General features: G+C 38.9%; 1 protein-coding gene across 1 annotated transcript in view; it reads right to left on the reverse strand.

Moving 5' to 3' along the window:
* The window catches only part of LOC129096414 (protein jagged-1b), a 43,227-nt gene that overhangs the window by 19,457 nt on the left and 5,926 nt on the right, over window positions 1–17,844 (reverse strand). Inside the window, exon 3 of the mRNA XM_054605194.1 lies at window positions 798–855. Within this exon, the coding sequence (XP_054461169.1) occupies window positions 798–855 (58 nt within the window). The remainder of the gene's footprint in view (window positions 1–797; window positions 856–17,844) is intronic.

The following is a 17,844-nucleotide window of genomic DNA, read 5'->3' on the forward strand; positions in this document are numbered from 1 at the left end:
CATGTTGAACCACCTATACTCATCATTTGATTGCCTCGGTGGAAATGTTGCTTGTTGAAAACTTAATTTATAAAAAAAACTTATGACAAGAATCCCATATAAAAATGACTATGCCATAGAACTGTGTAATAAAAGAAAAAAGAAAAAAAACAGCCTATTGCTGACGCTAACCCTTAAACCTAGCCTTAGCTAGCTAATTTGAACTGTTTCCCTGTTTTGAAAAATAATTTTGATGTTCCAACATCTTTTTTGAGTTCGGTGTGCCACAAATAATACCGTGGTAAAACACATTTATAATAGAAAAGGGGGTTGACACCAACTAGTCATACTAGAAGTTAACTTAGCTTAAAGGCCCAAATGTTGGAGGGTAACTACTTATTTCGTCAAAATTTTGTTATGACCTGAATCTGAGTCTTTGACATTTTCTTTAGAAATGTGTAGTTAAAAGAAGTAAAATAAAAATAAAAACGTGAAATTCAAGGAACTACAAAACAGAACTGAAAAAACTAAATCACGGTGACCCTGGCTAGTTGAAGCTAGCCGATGTGTGGTCGGAGCCCGCCATAGCTTAAGCTAATATTTGCCTTTCGTTTTTTAAATACCATCATAATGGTATTTACCAGATTGATCAAAGACACGTAGATGTCAGTATCTGACATGGAGGTGGTGGTTATAATCGTCCAGAAAAAAAAACTTAAAATTTGAGATTTTAGAACTTAGCTTTTAAACAGTAGCCTTCAAACTTGAAAACAAGCAGAAAACATCTAAGAATGAGGACACACAGACTGCAGCTTCACCTGATTCTGATGTGTCGTTGTCGTAGTCCAGAGCCTCCAACACCAAAGAGAAGGACTTCTGTGAAGAAAACACAGAGAGAGAATCTGTTTAACGTGTGACACAAATATTCACTTTTGGGTTTTATATCCCACTAATTAACAAAAATCAATTCTGTTGTTTTTGTTGATGGAGGCCAAAGAGAAGCCTTTAACATAGTGATGAGCTGTATTTTGACATAATGTCCTTTATACTCAATATAAGACTCAAATAAAGTACTAAAATAATTGACTTTGTTACAAGTAATAATTAGTAATAGGATTCAAGTATACAATTATTAGCAGCAAAAAGGTGCTAACTAAGCAAAATTGCTCCATTAGCGTGTTATATTTATCATATTTTTACTGTGTGAGCACATTTTAAGGTTGTCAACATGAAACAAATTTTTACATCATACTATCATCTTTACAAATCATCTTTCAGAATTTAAGTAGTAACAACAGTACAGCAGTGAAATAAATGTGTAATAAAGTGTAGTCAAAGTTTTAAGCAGCATTAAAAGTAAATACTCATGTAAAGTATGAGGGGCGTCAATACTGTTCTCTACTGAGTACTTGAGTAAATGTATCTAGTTTCATTCCAACGCTGTGGAAAGTGTTTGTGTGTTTCAATCGTTGCCCGAGCCGTGAAAAAAAGCAGAAATGATTCACGGCCTGAAGAAGTCAAGGCTGCAGCCGGTTGCTGATTCAAGGAAACCTCAACCTGCAGCCACTCAGAGAGAGACGGGCCGTTGGTTCAGTGTGGTGAGAGAGGACACTTCAATTTAAAGAATACACTCTTGGAGCAGGTATGATGAGTCTTTGTGTCCTGTACTTCAAAATGCAGCTTAATCCTGGATCACCGGGGTTGTTGCCTGTAGCATTTACAGTCCATGGGACTAAATCTTGATAATGTATTAAAATGCACAGCCTTATGTGAAGATAAAGTCAGCCTATATAAAGTGAAATACACAAGCAGAGGAGTCGGGCATAAGCTGGACATCTTCAAATGATGACTTTCAGCTTCCGGAAATATCACACTCTGGAGAGATAACAGAGGACAGGTGTTTTTTTTCTCCTTCTGCTTTTCTCTTTTCTGACGCATTCGCTCATCTTATAGACCGATGAATAATTCAGACCAACACGTTCCCCTACATCTCTCTGTCTCCATCCATCCATTCCTCCTTCTGTGAAACGCATCAGCGCCTGTCATGCAAATCTCTCCACTGTGTGCATTGTGGGTAAGGTTCCTCCTAAAGGGCTACATGGATGTGTAGTCACGTCTTTGCTGCGAGAGCGTAAACTGCCAGATGGGGGGATGAGTGGGAGGAGAGGAATCTGACTGAGAGAGGGAGATAGATACTGTAGGAAGCAGGTGATGTGCACAGGAGGTGAGTGAGGGATTTGGAGGGAGGTTAAAGGCAGGAGGTCGGCAGCAACACTACCGTTAGCTAGAGGCGAAAAAGAGGCCACACTCCAGGAGGAGAGGAGAAGATGAAGGGTTGCAGTAAAGGTGCAAAATGTTAGGGGGGAGAAAATTGGTGGAGTGGAAAACGCTGAGTCAGGGATTTGCTTCAAGTGGAGGTACATCCACTATATCTTTACTGCAACAGATGAGGAGATGGGAGGAAAAAATGACTGTACAAAAGGAGAAAATGACGGGGTAGAAAGACTAATTATGTAGGACGTATGTAAAGAAAAAGGTCAAAGAAAGGTAGAGGAGAAATGCAGCTGTGGTGAAATAATGATCTGTGAGACTCCTGGAGTTTGTCAGATTTTCAGATATGAAGAACAAAAGGTTGGAGGAAGGTGAAACAAAAAGGATGGCGGGATACAAGAGAGATCAAAAAAGAAACAAGGGATGATAAGATAAGAAAAAAAGGGTTGAAGGGGAAGAACGTCCACACACACACACACACACACACACACACACACACACACACACACACACACACACACACACACACACACACACACACACACACACACACACACACACACACACACACACACACACACACACACACAAGTCATGGAGCTAATGAGATGTGCTGGGTCGCAGAGGGCTCGCAGCTGCTTCATTAAGGCCGGCAGATAGCAGGCAGCCCGCAGACGGACCAGCTGGAGTCATTACAATTCTCACCTGAAGTAATGTTTAGTATTCATGATTTACATCTTTATATTGTGAGATCCTACAGTCCATTATAATCACATTAATTCTTCAGAATCACAGGTTTAAGAAGTAGTCAGACACTTTAAAGTACCATGTGTCCTATGAGTCAGAAGTATAGAGATTTGACTGTTGTAGCTTTTTTAACCACTTAAACAGTAGGATAATAAAAAGTCCAGGGGTTCTCAACCTAAAGCTAAAGTCCCTCCACTGGGTCAAAACATAAATCTAAGGGGTCGTGAGATGATTAATGTGGTATTCTAGTAAGATAAGATAAGATAAGATAAACAAATTTGCATTAATTTGTCAGACTTTACTCTTTTCTTGGAAATGTTTATATAATTGGACCTCTTTCAGCCACAAACAATTATTGAATATTGCAACCAGTAATATTTAGAGTGAAAACATTTATTTGGTAGAACTGATAACATCTCATATACAAATCTAAATTGTGAGGGACCCAACTAGACAATCCTGGTACAAGGTAACAATACACTGGTTAAATCCTTAAAAGAGTCGGCCTACTCTGCTGACTGAGCATTTAGCACACTGTCAATCTCTAAATAGATCAAAATCGATGCAGCAGAACCAGAGATATCATCTGTTTTATTCCACAGCTTTGCCTTCCTTGCCAAAACCTGTCTGGCAACTCCACGACCCATAATGCTAAATTGTAAATATCCTCTTACCAACTCCACACCCCTAAGATTTTTATTTTTATTTCAAACTTTCAAACAGCTCGACACTGCTTAATGCTGCCCGGGCCGATACATTTTTTTTTATGATGTAGTGTCCACTACAACAAAATGCACACACAGCATGACCTCACTGTTGGCATGCTCACAGACCTCTTAGCCTTATCATCTTTCCAATCGCCCTCCCTCTTCCCTCACCCTTCCTTCCATCCACCGTATGCGCCTCTCCTCTCTCTCTGCCTGCAACCAACTGTTATGGCAGGGAAGTCCAGAGTCTTTTGCTTTTCTTTTGTTCTCTCTCATTCAGCCCCCCCACACCCTCACCTCTGCACTCACAAGTGCATACAGCCAGGTAAGTTATGATATTGTCGTTGAAACAGGAAGGGCGTATCCATGGTAAGCCCTGTTGCCAAGGTTGGCTCCTCTGTATGGCAGCCCAGAGGGGTCAAACCAACCATGGTTACCAAGTTAAAATCACAACAGCTGCTGATAAGACTCAGAATATGTGAATAAAAAGATTAAGAGAATCATCCACAGTAAACCCTTCCTGACAACTTTTCCAAAACACTCACATTCACATGGACACCAGAGGAATTTTGTTTTGCAATCACAAAGTCGGTGACGTTAGAGAGACCCGTGGCCATTAGAGGCCAGGCGAAGGCGAAGTGAACACTGACAGAGAGGAAAATTAAACAGTAAACATTACTAAGAAGAAGCTGATAACATCAAAGTCAACGAAGGAGGGATATTTTTAACTCGTTCTGACTCAACAAACATCTGAGTGTTATTTGGGCCATTTGTGGAGATAATGGCTAAAGTGATGACAGCAGGGAAATGACATCATGGGAATGTGCGTACTGTATGCATGTATGTGTGGAGGGATAATTAGAGAGGAGATGCAGGATTGGTCCGGCAGGGGACAAAGGTTCCTCTAAAAACATTGTTCCATTTATTATTATGTCTTATTTTACAGTTCAGAGCTTAAATGTGTCTCCTTTTCCTAATAAAGTATGATTTGAATTTTATAATGAAAAGCCTTTGAACATTAAGGATGAATGACTCTGGTTATTCATTTAGTGCCAATTAAGTGAGTCAGTTGTTCACACTTTCTTTTCCAGTCGAACTCATACTTTAAATATTGTTATAATCTCAGAATAATTCTTACTAACCTTAATCACCATAGTCTTGCTAGCATCAGAGCCCTCTTGTTTCTTTATCGTTTCTAAATGAAAATTATTTATTGACCATTTCCACAGAAGACAATTTGACTCGGCATAGCAGGAGAAGCTCAGGTGGAACTAATAACATTGCTGATGCTCTGTTCCAGCAATTAAGGCACTGCAATGCAGGCCTTTATAATTAGTTATTTTGTTCCACCTGTGTTTGACAAATCAAGTATCCAACGTGATTTTCACTTACTGAAAAGATGGAAAGAGGAAATTGGATTCAACTCTGGTACCTTTATAGCTTGTTTAACTATTTAATGGGGAAACATACAGTCTAGTAAACCTCATGTTTAAACGCTGCACATTCTCTTTAAAAAAAACTGTTTACAGTTTTATGTTATACTATGTGAGACATTATGTTTTCAATATGTTTTTATAGCTTTTAAATCTGTCCAAATATTGATTTTTAGAAAAAAATATATTAGATAATCAGACTAGCAATCAGTTACATGTATCAGTTTTGTGTTTAAAGGACACAACTGTAGCAAATGAGAAAGGTTCTTTGAGTTAAAGTGTTTTCTTTAATGCACTCTTTTGTCTGTTTTCTTTTCTCTCCATCTGAACAGTTTCCACTCAGAGGGCTCTTGTACAGAAACAACCACTTTTTTAATCAGTTCTCACTCTGATTGTTGCCAGTCATGACATGTGCGGATGGTCTGAGCCTGGCATGGCAAGAGAGAACAGGGGTTTCCCAAAAAACAAGACATCAAAACAAGAGAGTTCATCCTGATGATGAAGCGTCCCTCCCTTAGGGCTGCAGGCTGTCTGGTCGTCTGGCTTCGTCCCTTCGCCTCTAGCCTCACATTAGTCCAACAGCAGTAAAGCTTCGGATTAGATGCTAATTCAAACCACTGTGCAGACATTTCTGATGGCATGTGAAATTATATTTAATGAAGGTTTATAAACTTCTACCACTGCCTCTGTCAATCCTCCAGTTTCTCAGCCTGACCCCTTACTCTCCTCCCCCCCTCCACACGCCATCGGTGCCCCTCAATCTCCCCCCTGCCATCCCTCCATCCCTCCATCTCTCTCCCTCTCTCTCTCTCTCTCTCTCTCTCTCTCTCACAGACATGGGCAGGGTAGGATATCCCGACAAAGCCAGGCTGTACAAACACAGCTCTATGACAGGAAGAACTCCGAGCCCTGAGAGAGGAATTTCCCCTCAAAGCTCACACACTAATGCATACACACTTACACCCACACACAATGCAGACACACAGGCATCCAATATTACCCAGCTTGATTGCTAATCTTTATTTTTCCATAAACAATGCGTACATTCAGCCCTGAAAATATTAGTTAACATACTACAATGGAGATTGGGGTCTGTAGGTTTCCTGTTTCTTGGAAAGACATTTATATTTTTTTACAAACTATAAGTAAGGCAGACACAGTGTTGTTTTATTTAAGTTACTGGTGATGAATTTAATATTACCTGTTTATTTCTAGAAACCTAAAAAGATTGACTTTGTTGGCCACTTTGGGGCAGCAGAAACTAGCCGTGAGTTGACATGTAATGAACTTTGAAGTTGATCTGGCAAAACTTGTTGCTTATGCACACATCAAGTAGTTGCAGAGCAGCATTAGCATTCATTTTCTTATTTGTGTCCACCTGGTGAATGCAAGTCCAATATTTTACTCTCTTTTAGCTCTGTTTTTGGTCTCCACCAACCAATATCTGACTCTTTACCTGCTAAATGCTCCACTAGGTTCTCCAGCTAGCTGCTAACTGTGTCTGACTGCTGTTTGGAGTTGAGCAGGTAGTGTGCGGTGGGTTTTAGAGCTTCAATTCTTTGTTTCTTCTTTTAAAACAGCCGGTAAGAGCGAAACAAAACAGTAAAGTTGCAGCCATGTTTCATGTTCAGCTTACCTGCAGTGCAAGTAATTTACTGGAATTGATTGACTGGAAGTGAACCAATTAAAAACTTTCTCTATTTTCCCTATAATTAATACCAAATAAAATATGTTTTAGAAACTTTTGGGGAAATGATTAGGACATTATGTTCAAATTTATTATGTAGAATAAGATCATCTAAATTACATATCTTTCACATAGCTGATTTCATTTTTAACCGTTTTCCTTTTTCTTTTGTCTTGGTCTTTAACATTTATCCATCCACTATTTTCATCACACAACATTTCAACTCCCTGACTATTTCCAATTTCCCTGTTGCATTAATGATAATGGGAAGTGCTCATATATTTCCAGAGCATTGATTAGTTATGGGTGGCACATACTGTTTCAAATTAAAAGGGTTACTCGATTTTATCAACTGACTAGTGTTAAAGGAAAAAAGTGAAAAGCTTTCATTTTTTTTTCAAACTGGAGGTTAAAGGAAAATTCTAACATTTTATTTACGTTTTAGTTTTAACACTATTTTTATTATTTAGCTAACATTTATAATTGCATTTCTGACGTGTCTGATAATCTTTTATTTATTTAGGCTAGTTTTGGGTCCCCATAGATGATCAAACAACATAAATCCTAATATATAATCAACTGCCACACACTACGCTCATCTCACAGGACCGAACTCAGAAGCATCAAGTAAAGTCCACATACAGTAATTAAACAAATGCACTAAAGCCTTTGTGTACATATAAAACATCAGTGCAGTCACACGGCACCATAAAATCCTGCACGCATACACGTAGATACAGGCAGGAGACTAAACAACCATTAAATACTCGCTGTGTAGCTGAAAGAGAAAATAAAATTAACAGCAAATGCTTCACACAATTTTTAATATTCATAATCTGCAGGTGAGCATTCGCTGATTTTGTTTTTCCAACTCTCACTCTCAAGTAATTACAGACTCGCACATTTACAAACACAAAGAAAGACAATTCACATGAACACACACACACACAAACATGCAAACGGTTGTCATGGCAGCAGCTGTGCCTGAGCCCAATTGGATGGCTGACATCTTACCTGCACCGCAAATTAGTGGTGGAGGTAACCACAGTAACAATGCCATTATTATTCCAGTGGCAAAGCTTATACAGTACATATAGAACCATGTTGTCTGTTTTGTTTTATTTATATTGAAGTAGAGTGGAAATCATTCTAAAATATATTATATTTTAGAATGATTTCCACTCTACTGAAGAATAAAATAAAGTGTTATCTGGACACTGAAGCTTTCCACAGACGCATGATTAAGGTAGCCTTGTGTCAAACATGATTATGTGTTATTGATCGATTCTTTGCTTACAATAACAAAGAAGAAAAATCAATCTCTTTGTATCAAGGAGTGTCCAGTGAAGAGCGGGACAGACGTGACTTTAGGGTGGCTAATTTGTGAATTTACAAAGTCTATGCGGGTATTATCCTTCTCCCTGCCCTCAGGTGAAATAACGCACACACACAGCAAGAGATGTGGAATCAGACCCCCGGTGCGCAGCCGTCCACCCCACCCTGCTCCCATGACCTCATCCCTATAATTAAATGTCTCTGTTCTGGCGTTCTTGACGTCTCTTTTGTTTTTCTTTCATTCTGGACATAATTAGCAATCGCCTTCATCTTCCCCTTTTTCACCCTGACTCACCCACCACTAGATACCGTCTTCATCATCATCTCTCTTTCTTCCTTCAAACTCTCTGTATCCCAGTGGTTGAAGAAGTACTCAGGTACTTTAATTAGAATACAATCTTCAAAAAATATTCCATTACAAGTCCTGCATTCAAAAGTACAGGGTATCAAAGTATCAAAACCAAAAGTATTTGTTCTGCATTAAAAAAATTCCCCTGTGACTCTATTATTATACATAACATTATGAGATTGATGCTTCAATGTGTAAGCAGCATGTTATTGTTGTAGCTGCTAAAGGTGGATCTGCTTTTTACTAGTTAGGTAGTTTAGTCCAGTGGCTCTCAACCTTTGGGTCAAGCCCCTCCAAAGAATCACAGTATATATTTGAGTGGTCGTGAGATGATTAATATGGTTGCAACGAATAAATAATCAAATCTGCATTTAACTTTGGACTTTTTTGTGAAATATTGGCTAATTTGACATCTTAAGCCATCAACAGTTCCCTGACCTTATATGGTTATTATTGTAACCATGACAATGGTCCTTTAACCTTAACAAAGTACTTATTTCAACCCAAACTATGATCTTCTCATAAACCACCAAACTTTAACCAGAGAGTTGTCACATTATTAAACAGAAAAAAAACTACACCTATGTGTCGTTCTAAAGGGAATCAACAAATTACATATTATTGATTTTAATTTTGAGGACCTGTTGTCTGAAACATTTTAAGAGGAAATCACACTGTGGTAGAACTGAAACTCATAGACATGAGAAGCGTGAGGCCCAACGATACTGCTTCTTTATAGAGTGCTTAGTTAATGGTGAAGTACAAATATTAGTAAAAAGTACAATATTTCCCTGTAATGGAGCAGAAGTATAAAGTACCTCAAAATTGTACTAGAGTAAATCCCTTAGTTATTTCCCACCACTGTCTGTCACTCTCGGACGGTCACATTCCTGCAGAGTTAATTGACTTAAACTAAACTATGCTGTGGAACAACAGAGGCCTCTCAACATGCCGTGGCCTCATCCTCCATGTCGCCCTGCCCCATATCCACCCGGTCCTCCCCACCATCTCTCCCCTCCTTTACCTCCTGCTGCTCATGACTCTCTCAACAGGGTGAGTAAGACGTTATGACGGACACACATCTGCCCCCCCCGTACACCTGAGCCCCACACTGAGATCATCCACTAAACCCTCCCGACTCTCACTTCCGTTCTTCGTTACTCAGTCTCTCCTCCACAGTGCTCAACTTTACCCTTTGGCTCATTTACTCCTTACACCCCACCCCTCACATCCCCCTTCCCGCAGCCCAGACCGATTGCCCTCATCCCCTCAACCCCCCCCCTTCTCCGGCTTCCGCAGGAAATTACCTTGTCTCGACGCTTCGCATCCACGGCTGGACTTTCAGAGAAAGGCATTTTGAGTGAGAAAATAGTCTGGGATTGGTGTGTGGTAAAAGTGTGTGTGCTCGTATTTCTACAGTCTTCATAAACAAATTGCAGGAATCTTAGATTTGAGGGCTCTCTATGAAGATTGTCATGTGGTTAATTTTGAATATCTGAGCCAATCTGTGAAATCCAAACCCTACAACACAAATACTATTAAAGAAAAAAAGCATCAATTTTCTACGACAACCCTACACTTATTGGAACAGTGGAATGAAAGTTATTTGCATGAAAACACCACTCGGTTAAGGTAGATAGCTAGATAGATAGATAGATAGATAGATAGATAGATAGATAGATAGATAGATAGATAGATAGATAGATAGATAGATAGATAGATAGATAGATAGATAGATAGATAGATAGATAGATAGATAGATAGATGATATGTGATAGAGTGTATTGCTACAATAACTAAGGCGATGTGTGTATCTCAGTGGACGGGAATGACGGATGTGGAGAGGCATCATGGGACAGGGTTAAAATCATAACTGAGGACTCTGGTCAGAATTTGTTTCACAATATGACAACTTAATGAAATGTTTGTGTTTGCTCCTGTCAAGCTTTGGGCAACACAAGAAACCACGGAGAGAGAAGAGGGAGGATCTATGACAGCTATACTATATCTCTGCCTGCTCTGTGTAATCCACCGGGACGTGATGTGGCTGAACATCACTGGAGAGCAGTGACACTGAGAACAAAGGGTTTACAATGAGAGAGAGAGAGCAAGAGAGTGTTAGAGGTGTGTGTGGGAGATGTTAGAGGTGGAGGAAGGAGGGCGATGAGAGATGACAAGAGAAAGAGATCGATGGCGAAGAAAGTCACCTATTTGCTTCGATTACATCTGTGTGGCTATTTAAATGTTTGTATATCTTCAATGACACACAATGACATCCAGAGACTGTAATTTAACTGAGATCATGTAAACCAAGGTTCCTTTTCCTTCTTTTCTCTCTTAATAAAGGAACTCCCACCCTCGATCCAATTTGCACACAAATGAAATCATTAAAACACGCTTCCCTTGAGACGTTTACCCCCGGAGTTATTAACTTATCTCTAAAAAACACAAGCTGCAGATCCCAAAAGAATTAACCTTCTTTGTGTTTTGTGTGTTTCTGGTTGATGTGTGATGCTTGTGTTTGGGGTAGACTTAAAGTGTGTGTGTGTGTGTGTGTGTGTGTGTGTGTGTGTGTGTGTGTGTGTGTGTGTGTGTGTGTGTGTGTGTGTGTGTGTGTGTGTGTGTGTACAAGCCTGCAGGTTTGTGGATGCAAGCGATGTGCACAACAGTATCAGCGTACATGCAGGTATGCAAGGCTGCGTAGGAGAGCCAATTAGGGGACAAAAGAGAGGAGAGCACAAACGACAGGAGGAGAAAGAGTGAAAGAGAGACTCTGGAGAGAAAGAAGGCTCCAACTATTCTCCTCTCCTTTCGTTTCCCTTCACTGACTCCCTCCTCTTCGGCTCCCACACAGCAGGAATGCACAGGTCACACGTGTGTGAGAGAGTGTGTGTGTGTGTGTCTGATATGATGAAGCCTCTTCTGATCAGTTTCAGTGATGGAGGGTAACTAAATACATTAATTAAAGTACGATACTGAACGGATATATTGTGTGTTTTACTCCATTTACATGATAACTATAGTTCGGTCTACTGGTTACTTTTAGATTAAGATTTTAAAACTTGAAGTTAAGTTTTAGCATTTTGAAAAAAATGCTTATTTGCATTCTTGCAGAGTAAGAGTAAGACGATGGGATTGAAACCTCTCTCTTGTCTGTATGCTAAATATGAAGCTACAGCCAGCAGGTGGTTAGCTTAGCATAGCATTAAGACTGAATACAAGGGGAAATATCTAACTTGGCTCTGTGCAAAGGCAACAAAATTCATCCACTTTCTCAACAAATCAGTAACACATTAAATATAATTTATTAAATCAGAATAAAAGTATAAAGACAACCATTTTTCATTTTACAGGGGCTATGTGCTGGCATACTTCTTGCCTCTGAATTTGTTTCAACCTACATAGGGATGTTTATGAGATGTTAGCAGCTCCACCAAAGAGAGAATTTCCTTTAAAACATCTCAGATGATTTAATCTAAACAGTTTGAAGCCTAATTGGTTTGGCAATCTCAAAGATTTTCATTTAAAATGTCTGTTAAGTCATTATCAAACGCTGAAGGAGGTAACACCATGGTAAAGCAGCCTATGGACCACTGATGAAAGTATTGCAATGATATATTTGTGTAACTATTGCAATAAGTATTACGAAGCGGGCGTCTTTGGCAAATTACTGCTAATGTAAATTTAACATTTCCTACTGCTGCAGATTCACATTAAAAGAATTTAACTGGCAAAACATGATTTTACTTTTATTATGAAGTAGTCACAGGAAATGCAATGTGTTTGTTATAGTTACAGCAAAGACTAGAGAAAAAAAATATATATTTATAGCTTTGTGTTACATAAACTTTTTTTCCTCTCAATTAATCATCTCACAATCAGTCAGTTTTATTTTAGAGACTTTGGAGGGAACAATTGGACTAAATTAGTGAATCATAAAAGGTATTAAAAATCGTTTCACCTTAACCGTCTACAGAAGTAAAATTCTAATTACAGGATGCACTGATGCATCAGCTTTAACAATCTGATAATATACAGTAATGCATCAGTCGTTTGTGATGCTGATAATACTTCTGTACTTTAGTGGGATTTTTATTGTAGGACTTTCTCTTTTATATTTCTAAAGAAACACAGGGAAAGTAGAATAACAGTAGATGAGACAGAGACTGTCGGGAAGACTCACAGCAGCTAATCCTGAACATATTTGCATGACGGCCGCACTTTGCATGTTGAACTCAGAGCTCTGCCACAAGAAGCTGCCTAACAAGAATTTCACAGAGGAGGAAGTTCTTTGTTCACCTAAATGCAAGCCTAAGATAGCCTCGACCAATTACCAAAAAAACCCACACATTTTCTCATTTACTCCCTCTGGTGTCGAACAAAAAGCTATTTTGCAAAATGCAACATTTTATATGTTGAGGTTCTCAGTTATCTGCCTCTAACACTTCTGCCGCCAACACAAATGAAAGAAATGTGATCTGTGGTGCTCAAAGCATCAACGAATGACACTGAAACAAACTCAACAACAATGAGTATTTTCAGATACAATGTCATGAGATATTCTACAGACATACACCAGTTTGGAAAAACAGTAGAGTAGTTCCAATGAAAACTGTCCACATTAAGCGGAAGTAAATTCAGCGTTTGATGAGTTATTATGGAATATGAAATTTAAAAAAAATGCATATGCAAGTATTATTGTCTTTATTGGATCATCGACAATAAAGAATGAGAGAACATGGGGGGAGAAACCTCTATAAATAGGAAAGGTACATTTATTCAAGTATTTTGAAGTACCTGTACTTTTGATTAATTTCATTTTTTATATGAGACACATACAGCCGCTTTTTCAGTGAGGACAATTTTTGGATATGATATGTGCCTTAAACACACCAACTGAGCCTCTTTACATTCTGAATAACAGCATGTAGCCCTAACATATCATCTTAGAAATACAAATCTTAAGAATCTTCTTATAAATATCATGGCATAAACTCCTCTTTGCGTATAGATAGCAAACATCAGAACAAATTGATAAACCTATTAATTGTATTTCTCTTCTTCATGCATCCACGCTGAATGTGTTGCATGAATTTGCATTTGGCTCGGAATGTGATAACACAAATATATAGGACTCATATCTATGCAAACCATACATTTAATGAAAAGGGATAATTGACACACACACACACACACACACACACACACACACACACACACACACACACACACACACACACACACACACACACACACACACACACACACACACACACACACACACACACACACACACACATTAGTGCACAGCCTCTCACCCCGATGTGAGTCTCTCCCAGAAACAGTCAGCTATGGCCTCTGGCAGTGAACCTGACCATGAATGAGTTTCAAAACTTGACATGAGGATCATAAACGCTGGGGACTTCACTCCATTCATTTCACGTTAACAGTTTTTCTATAGCACCTATCATATTGTCATTTGTCACAGGTTCTTTTAACAAAGAAGCAGGCTTTAACCAGAGCTTGATGAACTACTTCTGAGAGACAAAAGGTCAGGAAACATCAGATTTAGTTCCCACAGTGTCTGGTAAACGGCTGTCTTTTGCAGAATCTAGACATATAGAGGAACAAGCACCACCTGGTCATTAGTTTTGTACCTGCCAGCTAACTTCCTCTTTAACTTTCCATTCATCCTCCTGATTCCGTCACTGACTTGTTAACACTTTTGTCAGATAAACAAACCGAGCGCTCTCTCTTGGCAGTTCACTCCATTCCCCACCTCATCCAAACAGATTCAACAGTGAAACCAGCGACAGAGTTCAAAACCAGCGACATAAATGCAAGTTCAAAGACCTTGCATTTATGAGGTCTTTGAACTTTTTCAGTCTCAACGTAGGTGCAGCAGGTAAAACATTGCAGACCGCTGAGTGTCTGTGACTCTCGCTGGGGTCAAAATGAAGCCACGACCCTCAGAGTATCTGTAAGATTGCTGATGGCCAGGAGGCAAAGCCATATCTGGACAAGGTAAACAGCAGAGACATGGTATCAAATCCTTTGTCATAGTTTCTCAACTCCTTAATAAAATAAATTCTTAGCCAACTAACACTCGATTATTCGATTGTAGTTGATTAGTTGATTTAATCGACAAATCTGCAAAACTGAGTTTCTCTACAAATGATCATCCAAAAGAACCACTTTTCATCTTATGTTTACCAGATATGTGTTTGTTAGTTTCTTGGAAATAAGTCATTCAGCATTAAACCTAAAAAATATACTGTGAGATTCTGAGTAATGATTATAAATCATCATAGCCTACATGGACATGGACACTATTTAATATAAAGCATTCTTCCACAAACACATCAATTAACATTAACTGACCATATATATATATATATATTACTCTGGTCATTTACTGCTGTGCCTTAGAAAGGGCACTTGATATTTTGTTTGGTGTATTATACGTAACCCTCACATGTTACAGATAAACAGAGTAAACCAGATGTTTAAAGTAACTTGCTGGTAAAAAGTGAGACATCGGTAACCAGAGCAATCACAGCACAGACCTACAGCAGCCTAACAGGGATAAAACCCCGACTGAAATCTTGATGACATTATACAAACAAAATTATCCAAACACAACGAATTACAACATTGCTCACATTTATAGACACACAGATGCGACGGCGCACATTTCCCTCAAGAGATTAGTGGGAGAGAGAACAAGTGAGGGAGGGCAGGGGACAGAAACAGCTCAACTTTCCTCATAATGACTACGCTCACCTGTCTATACTCTCACCTGGGGCAGGGGGATCACTCTCCCTCCCTCAGAGATGGCCATGCAGATAAAGGGAGTCTTTCAGCCCAAAATGCACGCTGCCGCTGTGTGTCCCAGCTCTCTCTCTCTCTCTCTCTCCCTCTCTCTCTCCCTCCCTGCAGCCCGAAACTGATCCAGGTAGGCTTTCTGACGGGGAACTTTCTCACACTCCTTTACCTGCCTATCACACACCTCCCCAACATACAGGAGAAAAAAGTGTGGCACACACATGCAGTATGCATGCAGCACACACACTGAAGTGCACACAGACGCAAACTGTACACAGATAAGGGAAGATAATTGGCTCTGGGACAGAGAGTCTCACAGGTAAATGGGCCGATACTAATCGAGAAGAAGAAACCAGAGCCAACTATGTGTTACATTCTCGTGTGTGTGCGTGTGTGTTCATGTCAGCGTGGATACATTAGGAGTGTATGTGTTTGTCGTGCTGAAGCGTCACCTGGGTTTTGTGCAATATTAGTAAACATTATTACACCACAATATGAATCGAATCAGAGCCACGAGGCCTTTTGTTGCCATTTCTGTTATACTTTCATTATGAGAAAGAAGTCAACCATGCTGAGAGCGATCAAAGGCTGAAGAGAGATGTGTCTCACTCCTTCTTGTCCCTGCCAAGTCGCTTTAAAGGGATCCCCTCTAACTCTAGCTTTATTGATAAACAATTTTTTTGGGCTAAAATTGACTGAAACGATTGAGCGATTATCAAAAAAAAAGTTAATAGTAGTAATTGTTTCAGCTCTAATGCAAGTAGTAAAGACGAATGCAGAAATAATCTATTATATAGGCTAAAGCTGTAAACAATATCATATTTTCACATGATTACCATGGCCAAAATAATTCACGATAATAATATCATAGCCATGTCCATAATCTTTATTTATTTTTTTTAATCTCAATATCAGTCAAATTCATCTTAACTTTGTTTATTGTGCGTTTTGCCTCCTTATTTGGCAAATTAATCAAACTGCTAATAAGTGTGTATGGAGCTGGAGAGAGTCTGTTACAGTAAATGTACAAACGCATTGTTTAAGAGGCACCGCATTATTTAAGGAGGAGGATATCAATATTTCATTTTTTAAATATCACGATTATCGTCAATACTGGTATTTCCACTCCTAATACGGGCTATCAAACACTATTTTGTATGAAGAGGCCAGAAAAAAACTCCTTCATCTCAACTTACTCGTGTTTTTTTTATTTTATTTTCTTAAGCTTCCTCCTGAATATTTGGAGAAAACCTAAAGAAAAGAGAGAGAGGGAGGGCTGGTGGAAGAAAGGAGAGAGAAAGGTGGATTGAATGATCGATTTGTCTATCTCGGCCAGACTCGACTACTGTGTTGCTAATGGAAGATTAATTGGTCTGCTCTTTAATGAGGACACAAGATGAAGCAGCAAGCAGCATGATGTTTGATCGAGACGATTATTCGATACACCCCAGAGGACCGAAAGGTTTTGAGTGCAGAAAGTTCAGGATGGGTGAGGAAAGAAGGGAGAAAGAGGACAAGACAAAGCAAAATAAAAAGATGTGACTCTGAGAAGATAAAGGGATGAGAAACCTTACTGCACATATTGATATTAAACTACTTATGAGATTATGTAATATTGTGGAGTTCTTTCTTTTATCATCTATCATAGTTATCAATAATCAAATATTGTGAATTCAGGAAAATGTTTAGCTGAGGAGGTAAAGAATCTAATTTGGTGATCAACTCATTTAGATGTTGCCTAAACGGTTTATGTCCTTTGACATTCTAAAAGAAAGTCTAATGAAGATACGATCACTTGACACGGTTATGACCTTAGTGTAACCTAAAATTTTAGTTTTCCTCCACAAAATTGTTAAATGTGAATGATGAATGATGAAGACGTGAAAATTCCCTTTTTCATGGCACAGTGGTGCTTTAAGCTAAATGCTAACATCACATTGAGCATAGGCTCACATGTTAATGCTAACAGGCACATTTTTTATCCATGCCCACCATCTCAGTATGTTGTCATTCGCCAATTAACACTAAATTAAAAGTAAAGCTAAGGCTGATGGGAATGTGATTTATTTTGCCCCTAAACTATTGGTCCAAACAATAGCTGTGTGAAATGGTGCCACTGCTTTATCTACATTAGGATTAGTATTTTGGTTTCAGGGAAATTGTTGTCATTCTTTTTAGTGGTGGTCTTTGATGCAGGCAAGTTGACCCACCTCTGCTATAATTTGATCAACAATTTGGTTGACGCTATATGAATCAAGGCAATCACTAAAAAATCTAATTTCTAAAATTTGACTTTCTGTTAGCAGGCAGTCCAATGTGACATGTGGACATAAACTTCACAAGGGCATTTTTCCATACTGAAACAGATATTGTACTATACCATATACATTTTTCAAAAGGTGCTCTGGTTACAATGGTTTTTTTTCCTTGCACTTCCACTACTTTCACCCCATTCCAAGGAAGGACAGAAAAGGTGTAAAAGCATGTGAATCGGAACTCTGAGTGTCATTG

This window comes from Anoplopoma fimbria, chromosome 1, assembly GCF_027596085.1.
Source record: "Anoplopoma fimbria isolate UVic2021 breed Golden Eagle Sablefish chromosome 1, Afim_UVic_2022, whole genome shotgun sequence".
In the NCBI taxonomy this organism is placed as follows: domain Eukaryota; kingdom Metazoa; phylum Chordata; class Actinopteri; order Perciformes; family Anoplopomatidae; genus Anoplopoma; species Anoplopoma fimbria.